At 43.5% G+C, this 16066-nt stretch overlaps 1 protein-coding gene across 1 annotated transcript; it reads right to left on the bottom strand.

Annotated features, from left to right (window-relative positions):
* Positions 1 to 1531: 1531 nt before the first annotated feature.
* dmrta2 (DMRT-like family A2) lies at positions 1532 to 13297 on the bottom strand. Its single transcript, XM_076722000.1, has 3 exons — positions 13255 to 13297; positions 3764 to 4251; positions 1532 to 3301 (listed from the first exon to the last, which is right to left on the bottom strand). The coding sequence occupies exons 2-3, from the start codon at positions 4221 to 4223 to the stop codon at positions 2415 to 2417; spliced, it is 1347 nt and encodes a 448-aa protein (XP_076578115.1). The 5' UTR covers positions 4224 to 4251; positions 13255 to 13297; the 3' UTR covers positions 1532 to 2414.
* Positions 13298 to 16066: the final 2769 nt, after the last annotated feature.

Below are 16066 nucleotides of genomic sequence, written 5' to 3'. Positions count from 1 at the left end.
TGTGTGTGGTGGGTTTGTGTTTCCAAACCCAATCCTCTGCTTTACTCTGATTTATTCCTACTGTCGCTCAGCTGATTCTGTTCAGGGCTACAAGCCTGCAGCATTGCATCAGGCATACCTGTTCCTACAGCTCAGCCAATCAGCGTTAAACATGGAATAGGATGCAACAGCTGCTGGGAAAAACTGCCTGGTACTGACGTTGAATGGCCTACAGGTGGCGCCACTGCTCTATGGAAATATCAGCCGTCTGAGGATTGATGGAGAACGTGGAGGCAGAGGCGCAGGTTGATCTGCATCCCGAACAATCAGCCGCAAAACTGCATGACGGACAGCAGCATTTCCAGAATGATGTTATTTTAGGGTTTAATGGGGAGGATTCATACAGGATTTATTTAATATTTAGACAATGGTGTAGATCGGTTTCTTAACCCTGATCTGAATATTTTCTTGTGATTCACAGTTATTCAGATTTTCCTATTTCAGACTTGGTTATGTGAACATAAATAAAGCATGACTACCACCACAAACAAGACTGATTTTGATTTTCTACACTACATCTTTACATTTTTTACCTGTACGTTTTTTGTTTTTTTCTTTTTTTTCCTTGCATGATGTCGATACGCTTCTGGTCGCTATTGTATTTAATTTGTATAACCAACTACTTTATAAGTGGGGTAGTTCATCTAATCCAATAATTTATCTCATAATTGGATTGATTGAATCAAACAAAATGAATGACCGACATCTGAAAATGACCCGCTGGCTGCTTATTTAAGTGCATAAGCTCCTGATAAAAAGTAAATATTTTATTACTCCTTTATGTCAAAGCGGACATTTGCAACCGCTGCATGCTGCGATATCAAACATGTTAAGGAAGAAGAAGAAGAAGAAAAAGAAGACATACTGTCCCCCTCTGTCTGTCTGTCCAACATTAAAAAGACATTTTTAGAAAGTCCATTCCGGAGTCAAATCCCACGTGGACAGTTCTTTTATGAGTTTTAGGGCCGAAAACAAACACACTTTATGAAATGTGTGTAATGTGGAGCTTCTCTCGGGTTCAAGTCATCTGTGTGCTGTTGACAATGTGTTAGAAAAACCTCGAAATATATCAGTAAGTGTGTAGATTGTGTAGAATCTAGATTCTGTTTTATTTAGAACAGACAAGCTACAGCTGCAGTCAGTGAATCAGTGTCCGTGCAGCTGATGTTAAAATGATCCATTTCTCTGTCCATCTCTCCTTATTTTAGTCTAGAAATCATTTTTATTATCTGACACACAGGCTGCCATTCCTTCATGATTTATCAGCAAACGCCTGGCAGCAGCAGCCTTTGTGGGTTGGGTTTATTAAAGAGATTCCAGCGTTTTGCTCAGAAAGTGTTCGAGGGCACAAACATGAGTTTTGGGTGGCAGAAGTCTGAATATCTGAACCATTTGGCAGGATTTCAGTTCACGCATCGCCTTGAGTTTTGACGCGTCCTCTTTAAATGAAAATAAACGTGGATTCTTACACCAGACTCAACACTAAATAATTGCACTTTCTTTAAAATAACATTTATTTCCAGCATATTCATACAATGTGACAGCACAGCTTGTAACATTTGAAGAGAAACTGACTTGATCCAGCACTTTGTCACAAAATAGTTGAGCTGACTAACGGATAAATGAAAAGTCGAATATAGCATATTACCAATGCGATATATAATACAGGCAGGTGGAAAGGAACTAAAACAAAGAAAAAGGTGAGATGAGTGAAATAATACGAGGAAAGAAAAGGATGGCATTTACACATCATTAGTTCAACTTTTACATCAGGAAATAGTGTTAACATCCGAAAGCTACATGTTATAATGACTTCATTTTGCCTCCTTTGAAATTCCGTGTGTGTGAGAGAGAAATGCATATTTAAAGTCTGAATTTGAAAAAGATATGCACTTCAGTTTCACCAACCAGCTGATAAAATTGGTGGGCTTCAAAAAGTCAAAACTCGCTGATAAATCATTTTTTTATTTTAAATCCTGCACAACTGACATAAAGCTCAGTCATAAAAGCACGTATCTGTCTGCAGCTTCAGCCTTCTGTGCAGCTGGGTTTAATTTTTACTTTCCCAGTTTGATCGTGATTTATGTTTGAAATCTATAAATATCTCTTGAGCTTCATGTATTTTTATTGGTGGAATAACCAGGTTCATACGGGGGAATGTCATCCAAACGTTTGTACTCAAACATAAAATTATTTTGGAAAATTACACATAAGTGAGTTTAGTTTTTTCCTCTCAGACCATTTGACTACAAGCCAGATAATCCTATTATGTACAGTACACTGTAGCCAAAACACATCACAGATTTTCGCCAGAATATTCAACACTTGTGGCTACAAATACAATGGAATGTGTCTCTATGGTCAGTCCACCAGCCTCACTGTTTCTCCGGCGTGTTGTTGACCAAAGGCCCGTACAGGCCGCTGGCGTAGCCTTGCTCCTTGTGCAACATTGTCCTGTCCCTTATCAGGTCGCTAAAGGCATAGTCCATCGGGGGTCTGAAGCCCAGGGTGGGCATCAACCCGGTGGTGGAGTAGGGCGTCATGAAAGCCAGTCCCCGGCTGTGCGCAGAGTAGGCCAGCCGCAGCGGGTTCAGTCCCAGGTGGGTGCCCAGAGGATAGGTGCTGGGGTCGGCGCCGAAGTGCGGGGCGTTGGGCTGGAGAGGAGAAAACGCAGAGCGGTTACTGAGCGTCATGGCACCGGGTAGCATGGGCCTCGTCGGGGCGGTTGCGGATGCGGAGGACGGCGGAGGCTGCTGCGTGTTTTGCAGCATCCTTTCGGCCGTCCACGTCTCATCTGGGACCGTCTTGCTGGAGCTCTGCGCGCCGCTGTTGTTGAGGATCTGCTCGATGGCCTGCACCACGTCCTTACCGCAGCCTTGCAGGACGAGCTCCAGGACGCTCCTCTTGTGGCTGGGGAACACTCGGGTCAGGATGTCGATGGCGTTCATGTGCCGGGAGGCCGCTGAGGACGGGGAGGGCTCCTGCTCGTCTTTGTCGGTCTCGGAACCGGAATCAGAGCCGATGGAGCTGACAGAGCCGGGAGTTTCCCCTCCGTCTTTTAAGGGCTTTGACACCGGCGAGCTGATGAAAGATTCGCTGTCTCCGTTCTCTGAACCCGAGCCTGCATGCCGGCCGTCTGGGGACGAGATGCCCGGGGCCGAATCACTTTCGTTGGACGCCGGTTTCCCCACAGTCTGCTGAGGGGTGGCGGATCCTGACAGCTGGCCCTTTGGAAACAGCTCATACTTCTGGATACTTGAATCTGTTGACACAATCAGAACATCACAGTGTGTAAGATGGGGGACAAAATATGCACCTAATGTGACAGTGAGCTTGACAGAGGAGCAAATTAACCAGCAGCAGGAAGCTAAATCAGAGGCAGCAGTTTGTCTAATAAACTAACTGCAATATGAACAACTGTCACTGGGCCAGACTCAACGTAAAGCACCCGATAAAGGCATCAAATTGTAATTCTAATATTCCAACCAAAAATCACTATTCTGAGCAGCACAGACGGTCTGTGGTGTCGCTTTGAAGCCACAATTCAAGCTCACTGGAATAGGCTTGCAGCAGCTTAATAGAAATGCATGCAAATGATTCATAATATCCATTTTAACTTTCTTTGACTATTACTGCTGCCTAGAAATAAAACCTCCACCTTCTCTACTTTAACATTAACTGAGAACTGCGCGTTTGCATGAAAGCGTCCAGCTGCTCCACTCACCTGAGTTGCTCTCGCTGCTCACAGAGCCGAACACCTCGTAGTTGGGCCGCGGCGGGATGATGCCGTTGGCGGCGGCAAGGGCGAGTCCCTCCGCGGTGCCGTAGAGCAGCTGCAGCTCTCGGGCCTCGTTCTCCTCCTGCGCCTGCTGCCGCCGCAGCGCCACTTGCGCCGCCATCACTCGCTGCCTCTCGGCGATCAAGGTGCACTTGGCGCACATACAGTCCTTCCAGCGGCAGTAGCGCTTGTGGCCCTTGAGCGCGGACACCACGCCGTGGTTCCTGCAGCGGGCACACTTCGGGGTACGCGGGTACTTGTCCGCGGCGCGCAGGAGGAGCGGGGGGCCGCGCAGCAGGTTGCCGGCCATGGACACCGGGATGGAGGCTGCTGCGGCCGCCGCTGCCGCTCCCGGGTGGGCTTGCGAGGCAGAGGAGACTGTGGGGAGCTCCGGTCTCAGATCCATGCCCGCGTTCCTCACTGATGTAACTAAACTAGAAACAAGAAAATTTGTGTTCTGAACTATCTGTTTGAGCTAAACCAGCAACGAGCCGTTCACATCTGCTCAGCGGTTCTCAACATCTCTGGGCAACAGGTGAAGTCAACGATGTCTGCCTGCTGACGGGGTTATCATGCAAAAAAAAAAAAAAAATCTATGATCAAAATTCTAATAGAAAGTGTACACGGGGTCTGGCGAAGAAGCAAAAAAAAAATCTGAAGATACAGTCGACTTTAAATCCGAGAAGAGCAGGAGCCGAGAGGAGCGATCATTCCTCCCCGACAGAAAGTCAAAAGTGTCCAGGAGGAGCCGAGGTTGTTACTCGCCGCAGCCTGAGACACTAACTTCCTCCTGAGATTGTCAGTGGATACAGATCCCTCTCTCCCCTCTCTATTGTTGCTCCTACGTTTTCATTAGACAAATTTGACAACAATGTGGCGTCTGTCATTGGCCAAAGGGGGAAGGAGCAATCTGATTGGCTCGCCTCTTTTTTCAACTGTGTCCACCTGAGCTCTTATTCCAAATATCAAGTGTTAAGAATCTGAAGGGAGTTCCCGGAAAGCTAAAATCGATGCTGTGTATTTCCAAAAAAAGAAATTTATAGGTTTAAAACAATAGCCTGTGTTATTCCATTCATCCAGCTGCATCACAGGGCGACGTGCGGCCAAACAGGACACCAAATGTTCAACAACAGCCCTAAAATGAAGGAACCTTTTCACGCCTTCTAAAAACTTCCTGTATATTTCTGGAGAAATATTCTGTATCATCTGGCGACATGATCGTTAGAACATGAAGTCCAGGTGTGTTGATGTTGCTCATGATAGAATAGTTCAGATTCATATTTCCTCAAAATACAGATGGTGCGTGACTGTAATCTCCTCAGCCTGGAAGGTAAGTATCATTTATTTTACCGATTCAAGACGAGAGAAGAACATTTGACCGAGTCTGTGAGGGACAAGTATCTGAAGTGTGTGTTTGCGGAGGGTCACTGACTGCAGGAAGTGAAGCTGTCGATGATGCTAAATGGTTAATTTGAACTCGGCTGCAGGACAAGTGCGGAGAGTTTAACCCTGTCCAAATGACAACGGCGCCTCGTGGTCGCTACACATGAAATCTGTGTGAAATGTTCATTATGGAGCAGTTTCAGCATTTGTTTCGTTAGGTTTGATAAAGAAGAAACAATTCGAACCAGCCACACACTTTACGCTGCGTTTGTACTGTGAAGGTGTGTTAAAAAAAATGATTTTGTTATCATTTTGAAATCAGTTTCCTTGACTGGAGTCATGGATTAAATGAGCGTGCCAGAGGTTTTCAGTGTCTTCGTTTTGTTCTCAAACACAATGTGACTGCATCTCAGAACAAACTGATCTGTGAGAAAAGATTTTCACGAACGTTTTCAAAAACATAGTTGCTGTTTTTTTTTTTTTTTTTTTTGTTTTGGTTCATTTTTCGATTTTCCTCTGATCAGTTTGACACGCGGCGCCGCGCGAGGACACCGGTGTTCAACGAGTTTGTCCGCTGCGCTTTTGTGCATTTAATGATTCCGTTATTAACAGAAACAAAACATTTCGCATTTTAATTTTAATTGTTTAGAACTGTGCAAAACATTTTTTAAAATGTACACGGAGATTTCTGGACATTATTGTTACTGTTAGACTTAATAATGGATTTTTTTTTTTCAGCTAAACAGGATATAATTCAAATAAAAACAGGAATCTACCATTACATTATTATTATTATTATTATTATATTATTATTATTATTATTATTATTATTATTATTATTATTATTATTATTATTATTAATATTATTATTATTATTTTTATTATTATTGCTATTCTTATTCTTATTCTTATTCTTATTCTTCTTCTTCTTATTATTATTATTATTATTATCAACAACAACTTCTACTATGACCTATTCGGCCATAATAAGAAACATAGCAGTTAATCTGCTTCAGTGTTGGAAAGGTTTGCTGTGTGCGTCTGAAGATGAAAAATAAGAAAAGGTTTCTGTCCGGTTCTGCTCCAGTGTCTCATTTTTCTCCCCTTTTTCCTCATTAACTTCTAACTTTAAGGAGGAATAACAGGATTTACAAATCATTTCCTATGTCTTATCATTAAACTCTACTACATTAGCGTGTTGCAGTGGGAGGTGCGCGGTCCTCCCATCGCCTCCTATTAACTAACGACAATATTGCAACGCTTCCGGAGACTTAAGGAGTCCAGGACGCGCGGAGAGACGAAAGGGCACCTCAACGCAAACCACCTGCTTCCTCACCTGTTCACTCAGGAGATAATTCATGCAGCTATTTGAATTCAGATTAAAAAGTTATAGATGTTTTTACTTTTTTAATCAACAATTGTCAGTCCCTTGGAGGATGATAACAACACTCTCAGTGAAGAACAACAACTTGGAGCTGCAGAAGAAAGAAATGGCTGCTGGGTGTGCAGTGTGTGCAGCCCTGCCTCTCTCTCCCCCTCCCAGGCTCATTGTTTACTTTCTGAATCACTGTAAGCAAATGCCATCTGTTTCCCTCGCCGCTGTCATCTGCACCTTAATTACCTAGCCAACAGGCTAATAGAGACGATATTAAAACTACATCTTTTTGACATTCAAAGTAATTATCTGCACGGGCGACGCTCTCACTCGGATGAAAATCGCACGTCCTGCATGGTAAAGTGATAGTTGCAAACTGCAGAGAAGGCTCACTGGAGAGATTAAAGGCGTATACTTTCAGCTCAGGATGAATGATTTAAGAAATGAAAATAAAACGGCCTTCATTAAAGTCTGGCTGCTCGGCGTGTTGCACAGGCCGACGGAAAACAAAAGCAAAAAGGGAACAATTTGACTGAAAGTTCCCAACCTGATCATTTTAAGCGACAATTACTGGGACTTGAGAAGTGTTTGTTGAGCTATATTTGTCCACAGAGGACTAACACGGCTGTGTTTAATATCATCACAAGTGAATTCCTTCTGAAAGGTGTCCACTGAAATGAACTCTGCTTAAACCATCACTGATTTCAATCTTTTCTCACTTTAGTTTGGCTGAGTCTAACGGAAAGTTCGCTCTCTTTTTTTTTAATATGCATTATGATAGGGATTACGTTGGCTATTATTCCTCCTGGACCAATTAAAAATGCCCCCCGCGCAATTAAAAGTGACTGTGAGCACTTAGAAAATCCAACATTCTTTTAACCACTTCATTAGGCCTATGCATCAAAAAAACTATGCGATGCTTTCATTTCTTTCAGGAAGGCTACAGACGAGTGGGTTTTTAACACCCTTTTAAGATCACAACAAAGGCCATGCTTGACCCAACATATGTAGCAGCATGTTTCCGCTGCCCCTGCACCCCGGTGCGGCTTTCGAGCGGCCTCTCCCACTGCCGCTGCCCCGCCTGCAGCCCGGCTGGGCCCGGATCCCCTCCCGCGCTCTCCCGCTGCAGCAGCCGGCTCCGTCACACAGAGGCAGAGGTTAGAGTAGCAGTTAGACAAGAGGCCCGGAGAAAAGAAACGCACGGGGTTTTTCACAGAGGTATTTACACGCTTGACGGGCACACCGAGTAGGCCCGGGCTTATAGACAAGAGGCTGTTAACCTGCCACTTTACACCAGCTCCAATGCGCCGGGGAAGCGGATCAAGCTAAATGCATTCCTTTAAGGGCAGAGCCAGGGGAGCAGAGGAGGCTGGAGGCACAGAAAACACACTGCTGGAGAAGTTTTAGAGCCTGCTTTTTTTTTTTTTCATGCTGACATACAACAGTGGAATAAAGCTTTGCAAAAAAGAATTGATTTTTAACACAACTGGGCATGCGTGGGCCGTAGCGCACATACTATGATCAAATAATTACGCGTGAGCTCTGTGATTAATCATGATCATCAGCTACACTAAGTGCATGTGAGTAAGTGATGGAAGATGCATTCAGGATCCGCTAAGTAATACCAGGAAAAAACCCCCCCAGAAAGGTCAAATCAAAATTCAAGTAAAAAAACGAAAAGTGTTCAGCAAAATCCACTTAAATATCAAAGTAACAGGTGACTGTGATCCTGTGAGAGTTTGTCATATTACTGGACTGTGAAAACCACAAAGCAGCAATGAGTATGTATGATTTTAAGTGACTACACCTGTCGAGTAAAAAGGAAGCAAAGAAAGAAAGAAAAGAAGTCAAGGAGGTAGCTCAGACCTACACTTGAGTAAATGTTCTTAGTTACATCCCACCACTGGAGGACAAACTCAGAAGTCACTGTGCTGATTGGCCAGCCTGCAGCCCGCAGTCCAGCCCTGCAGAAGTCACAAAGACAAGCAGCCAGATATGCCAAATTTCAGCAGGATTGGCTGCCGGCTGAGGCCATGTGCTGCAGACGCTTGAGATGAAGAGGCGGCAGAGAGGTCTCTCAAGCATCACTCTTCACCCGCTAGAATAACACTTATTTGTAAATGGGGGCTAACCCTGCCACGGCGTATGAATATTTCAAAGATCTGAAGGGGCCCTCTGTGCCAAAGCTGTTGGCCAGCACTCAGCCAATCCCCCCCCCCCCCCCCCCCCTCTCTCTCACACACACACACACACACACACACACACACACACACACACACACTCTCTCTCACTCTCTCTCTCTCTCTCTCTCACTCTCTCTCACACACACACACACACACACACACACACACACACACACACAGAAAAATACCGTTTTTGTGCCCCCGAGGTAGGCTGGCAGGGATTATCTTTGTTTAATGAATGGGCTACAAGTGTTCATCAACACGGCGAGATTATTGGGCTCTCTCACTCTCCCTTCTGCAAGCCCTATAGTGGCATATAACTCCCGTGTGTGTGTGTGTGTGTGTGTGCGATAGAGAGGAAAAAAGGACAGAGACAGACCTACACACTGCAGCCAATTAAAATGCACTCTCCCCTGCTCCATCCATCCACATCTGCCTCCTTTTCTCCACCACCGAATGGCGCAGAAAAGAAGGAAGCTCATGAATAGGCGCTCATTGAGATCACAGATGGAGTATGGCTTTCTTTTTGCTAGAAATTTGAGAAACACCATTGTCCCCAATCAAAACTCAATGTGTTCGCCTACAATGGTGCCGGCTTTGAGCTCCGCCGCTTCAATTGGCCTTGTTTTTGAAACTTGAAGTGTTCAGCACAAAGACTTGGCCCTCCTAGATGTCACCACCGCTTCGCTTCAGTGTGTATGCGTGTGTGTGTGTTTGTGTGTGTGTGTGTGTGTGTGCGCGCGCTCAGAAGGAGGAAAAAAAAACACAATTAATATGAAGCTGTAATTACTCCCCTTCACGCCACTGCACCCATTCAGGACCCCACTGGCCCATTTATTGCTTTATCCCATGCGGCTGATAATCCGAATGCCGCAGGTTTTTCTAAGGCCTCGGATCTGTGTGAGGAGCAGGACTACAGCTGAACTGAGCAGCGAGCCGACACAGGCTGAGGGCTGCACGGACAACACGTTTCTTTCTTTCTTTATTTTAATCAGTTATTCATAGTTCCGGTATTTATCGGCGCATTGATATTCAGCAAACAGGTCACAGATGTTTTCACTGTCATTTTCATAAGCCTTTATTTATATATTCATTTATATTAAACTATAGCAATATATTTTAAAAAAAACGTATTTTTTCACATGAAAATTAAAAATTGTGAAAACAATAAATAATGGATAATATAATTAACTGTTTTGTTTTATGACATTTCACATTTGCCTTGTAAAATATTTTAAAATGAGTTTATATTTTATTTTTTGGATTTTTCATCTGAAACTTTATTTTTCTTCAGCTTCACCGCTGAAACAGCTGCCGGAGGCAAAACGTAAGCATCACTCTGACTAATGAGAGCAGGGGCCACAGCGCAGACGCGGAGTCCCTCCACAGCGCCCCCTGGTACAGTCAGCGTCACTGCAGGCAGCAGCGGGCGTCACGGTAAAAGAAAGGAGCTTCTCTTTTTCTAATTTTGGATTTACTGTAAGTCCAAATAAAGGAATATATTCATGGACTGAATATCATCAATAAGATTTTCTTTCTAGGGAATATCTCCTTCAGCATCACAGGAGCAATGCTGATCGATTCCCACACGGTTTTTAATATAACATCGATCACTGAAAGGCACAATTATTCGATGCTGTCAGCGCGGCCGCAGCACCCTCAAAGGCGGCAGCTAAAACTAGTCTCAGGTTATTATTTTTTTCCACATTAATCACATTTTTACTCAAATTTTTACTTAAAAAATATATATCATTTGTTCTGTTGTAGGCACGAAAAGCAGGAGACTTACTGAGCTCACTTAGGGCTGTTCTTCACACTAAAAACCGTACCAAACTTAAACATGAGAATTCAAGATATACCTTACACACACACACACACACACACACACACACACACGGCATATATATTCATATGAATTTGCTGCACAATATAAATTCTCTGGGAGATAATTTTATATATGAAAACACCAAATTAATCCCTGATGTATTTGATTTGATTTATTTATTAATCGCCGCTTTGTTTCAAACGGGCGCGGTGAGGCTGACAGCAGGAGGGCCAATCCACAGGTCTGCTGCAGAGCTTCAGTACAGGCTGCACATGTCTCTTATTAAAAGATATTAACCCAGTAAAAGTGTGCTGACCTCAGGGTCCATGTCAGACCGCGCAGAGACACGAGCTGCTCAAACCGGCACACAAGAAACTTTTCCAGCATAATGAGGAATTAAGCAAAGGTATAACTGAACCCACTGATGCTTTTGAGGACTTGTTGAACGCATTTTCCTTTCCTTTTTTTTTTTTTTTTTTTTGTTGTTTCTTTGATCGAATTAGGTCTGTATATATTTTCTCACCAAACAGACTGACCAGCAGCCTGGAGTACAAGGAATTTAATTTGGTCTCTCTTAAAATAACATGTTAAATCCCCGAAGAAGGATCCTTCACGTTTTAAGCCTTTTAAGAATTTAGACCCATTTCAAAGCCAAGTTTTTTTTAATCAGATTGGTTACATGGCTGCTAGGAAAACGTGTTGTTTTTTTCCCCCAAAGATAAAAACCAAAGTCTTTCCACGTCTATTGTGTCATTAACAAACAGCACTGTGAACGGAGGGAGACAGAGAGGGAAGAGATGACCCCCCTTTTGTGCCCACCCAACAGTTTAAGCTGCATAGATTCTGTTTCTTTGGGCAGGGCCTGCGTCTCTGAGAAAGTAAACTCGGGGTGACCCTCCAGGTTAGGCCAGTCTGGGATAGGAGAGGAGATCCTGTGATTCGGGGAGCCGCCGTGCTCTGAGATCTCTGCGGGTCCCACTTCAAAAGGAGGGAGGAGAGATCACTTGTGTCAGGAATTTTGTCCCCTCGCCAGTGGGCTGCATTCTTGACCCCGGCGGAGCTGGTTAAACATCATGGACCGCTCTCCTCTTTTGTCGTCAGAGAATCAAGACAGCAACCTGATGTTGCCACCACTGAATCTGTGGCAGGGAAGCCGGCAGAGTAAGCTCATTACCACACAGTCACTTTCTCATCCGCCTGTGTCAGAGTGACGGGCTGCTGCTGATGAGGAGGAGGAGGAGGAGGAGGCTCTGATTAAGACATCCAGCCAAAGCTTGACTGATATGTCAAAAAAAAAAGGGGGGGACACAGTCCAAATACTGGGGCCTTCTCCTTTTTAAAAGAAAATTAAACTGACTGCAAACCAAAGTAAAACAATGTGAACCAATGTCTGAATTTTCATTGGATTTTAAAAGAAGAAAAGAAGTTCACTCCTTTTTGTTTTTAAAGAAATCTGTTAATAAAATAGTGCCAGTCGTACCATCCTGGTGTGACTGAGATTGATTTTAAGAGATGTTTCATGTGCTTCAGCTCCTTTAAAAAAGGAGAAATTAAATTAGTTTCACTCTCATTAACACACCAAATGTGTCAAAAAAAAGGTTGTTTTTAATGAATTAAAATAGTGCTTCACTACTTCCTGATGAGACGAGGCCCAGAACTGATTCCACCATCTCTGCACTGTGAAAGGAAATTACAACTATTTAATATGTTTGTTAATAATTCTGTATTCACAATCTTTGAATACCAAAAAGTATTCATTTATCTAACATGTTAACAAAACCGTGTTACACAGCTGTCACTCCTCTTCCCCTCACACAGTTAAAAACCTGATGACTTTTTCCCAGCGAAACAACAACTGATGACAAGTTTGGTCTGGTATAAGAGGAATATCATTATGTCTCACTGGCATTTCCGAGCCCATCACCATCACCATCATCAGCTGCAGCGGTACAAGGGAACATGCCTGTGCGCATTAAATTCAAAAAGCTGCGTGATAGAAACTGTAATCTCACACTTGAGAGGAGCTGCACTATGTGCAGTGTTCCCTGGAGGAGGACGCACAGACGAGCACTGATGCACCTGTCCTGTCTCTTGCATAAATGCACCCGGCTTCACGCTCACTGAGCTCCTTGCCCTGCTCTGACCTCGCCCTCGCTCCGAGCTACACGTGTCTGGACGGCAAACGCACACACACATATGTACACACACAGGCACACACACAACTCTACAGCCAACTCAATGATCTGTCTGTACCCCACATCCAAGTCCCCCAAAGACCTATACTCTTAGAGCATTTCCCTTGAACTAAACTGGGCTCCAGCTCTCACTGGTCAAATTCAAGGACTCTCCAGTGTCTTTCAAGGCCTTTTCTGGCCTAATTCAGGACTTAGATGAGGCCCTGATCAAAAACAGTCTTCAACATCACTTTTCAAGTGAAACTGCTCAGCTATAACACACATTTCCATCACAGAGTTTCCTCTGGATGGATGTAGACTTGGTGCACGACGTACACAGCACTGACATGACCAGTCATATGAAGCATTTAGCATAAGCTCTGGCAGGAAAATGGGTGTAATTTCCTCCTGAAATCAGGAATGAATTACTGGGTTAGCCACTGTTTGCAGTGCTGTCAGTCAGTGGTCAGATCACTGAGGGAGATTTGGACTCTTACCTGTTGTGCCTTCTGGCTGCTTTTGCACCAAAGCTGCTGCATCCCCTCCATCATTCCCACAGCCAGCCAGAGTCAAGGCCACGTCTACAGCTCACAGGGGGGGTGGGGGTGGGGGGGGGGTTCTCCAAAATTGCTGCAAATTTGCCACATTACAAGCATGGATTTCATGGACTGAGTCAACACCAAAGATCCTTTAAATTGTTAAATAAAAATCAGCATTTTTCTTACTTGTGGTGTGTTCCTTGATGGAAGTATTTTCAACTTTCAAGGCTTTGTTTTCAAGTTTTTAGGTCTTTTCGAGGCTCACAGAAAACCTAAATATCGGCAATAAATAATAAAGTTTTAGGTTTAAACAGCCAAATGTTTTTCTCCACCTTTAATAGAAAACTAAAAATTCCTCTGATACCAAAATTTGAGAATGAGGGTATTTCTGTCACAGATTCTTGTCGTACCTTGTTCCACAGCAATGGTTAAAATGAGAGAATTTTCCCTGCAGTGCTTCTCCCTCCCTCTCCGTGCCCGTCGGAGCCTTGAGCAACATCTCTTGTCTGGTCAAACCTGGGGAAGTGTGGCTGGCTGAGCACATTAGATCGACTCATTCCTCGCGTGAGAAACAGCCGGTCACAGAGAAACTGACAAACAGCGCTCACGCTCAGGGATGCTTGTGTGATATACTCACCACGTGCATCATACAAGTAGTCCCAGTTTTTTTTCTTGAAGTATAACTTGAATTACCAGAGACAACCATGGTTGAGAAGAACCTTACAAAAACACTGTTAGACTCTTATTTTCCAACAGTGTGCAGCTCAGGGTTTCAGGGCAGCGCTCAGAGAGAGATCCAGGGGATAATTGTCTGTTTCACCCACAGGGATTAAGCTGAAGCTCACAGAACTCCCATTTGAAACTAGACTAACTCAAAACACCTTAAGCAGAATTGGTTTCCTCCACGTTTTATTGAGATTAGTCTGAACCAGCTCATGAGGATTTAAATTACTCTGGGACGAAACAGGGTCTCACATTCTTCCTCTAGAAACAGAGCTCAGTTTAATGGTCAGGTTAAGTGTTCTTTGCACTAATGGAAGTCAGGATCTGGAGTCTTTACCTGTGTAGAGATCATTATTATTATTATGATTATTATTATTATTAAGAGAAAATTTCTAAATTTCAGCCATCTTCATTAAACAAACTCAAATAATTCACACTAAGTTACATAAATCTAAACTTTAAAGCCTAGAAAACACCTTAACTGAATGTACTGATCACTGATGTTTCCAAGATACAACAAATGTCCTATAGTTAAAAAAAAAAGGTGAAATCAGTTTTCATTCGTGTGTTAAAAGACAAATACTGTATCTGTCTTCAGTTAAAACTGTTCATACATCCTGTCTGTACCTCTCTCTCTGAGTCCCCCCACGTGTCCTGTTTCTGTCCACTGTCCTCATCTAATCTATGAAATGTGGTGCATCTCACTGAACCCTGACAGCTCTCGTCCCGCCTCAGTAGCATGTTTTTCCTGAAGCAGTTTGTTTGTGACGCTCACAAACAAACTGGGGTTCTCAAACTTTGCCTTTAGCTGACAGAGGAGCTCTGCTACAGATGGAGGGCTAAGCCTGTGTGATCTCTCCTCACTGAAGGCAGGAAATTAGCTGCGGTGTGGCTGCTATTACCAGGTGGTGTGTGAGAGAGAATATTAAAACATTTGTTAAGAGAGGGATTCAAAACGGAGGTGTGAAGACGCATATCTAAACTTTGGTATCTGTAAAAACTGAAGCTGGGGAATCTGGGCCAGGCCGGCACCGTGTTCAGGTTATCTTGGCTGTAATCAAACTGGGACTTCTGTGATGTGTGAATTTGTCGCTCACAGCTCAGATATTAATAAGAGGTCGAACATCAGCAGGAACACTGTGATCTCGAGCAGCCAGCGTCACAGAAGTGCCTTTGAGACGCAGACTTTGGTTTCTGGTGTCTCACCGCTTTAAAACAACTCTGAGTGTGTGTGTGGAGACAGATTTCATAGCTAATCAAGAAACGCCGGATTTGTTAACGCTGCAATGTCGATATAAAACTGACGAACAAAAACATCACATATCTGTTGTGCTTTTATCCCCCAGAGGAACGTCATGATGTAGAAAGCGATAATGAGGTTAAAGTTGACATAAAGCTGATTCCAAAAAAGTCTGAATGCTGTTTGAGACATAAATAAAAACAGAATGCAATCATTTGCAAATGAACTGCTTCCTGACAACAGTTTAACAAAGTGTTCCTGAGCTCATGTAGTAACATCCTTTATCCAATCATGTGTTCACAAAGTGATGAACCCCGCTCCATCCTTGCTTGTGAACGACTGAGCCTTTCCAGGATGCCCCTTTCATACCCAATCATGATACTATCACTTGTTACCAATCAACCTGTTTACCTGTGGAATGATCCAAACAGGTGTTTTTGGAGCATTCCATTACTTTTCCAGTCGTTAGCTGCTCCTGTCCCAACTTGTTTGAAATGTGTTGCTGTCATCAAAGTCAGAGTAAGCAGATATTTACAAAAATCAATGAAGCTGATGAGGTCAAACATTACATATATTGTCTTTGTGCTGTTTTTAACTGAGTATATGTCAAAAAGATTTAGCAAATTATCATATTCTCCATTATCTATGTCTCAAACAGCATCTCCACTCTTTTGGAATCAGGGTTGTAAAATCTTCCGTCTGCTTTGAAATAAATATTCACATCATATCAAACCTGCGTGTGTGTGTGTGTGTGTGTGTGTGTGTCATGATGTGTTTCAACAGATTTCCGGGCGAGACGAATTGATG

The sequence above is a fragment of the Chaetodon auriga genome, chromosome 3 (assembly GCF_051107435.1).
Source record: "Chaetodon auriga isolate fChaAug3 chromosome 3, fChaAug3.hap1, whole genome shotgun sequence".
In the NCBI taxonomy this organism is placed as follows: domain Eukaryota; kingdom Metazoa; phylum Chordata; class Actinopteri; order Chaetodontiformes; family Chaetodontidae; genus Chaetodon; species Chaetodon auriga.
The sequence above is the reverse complement of the archived record's forward strand: the minus strand, read 5'-3'. Positions and strand labels throughout refer to the sequence as shown.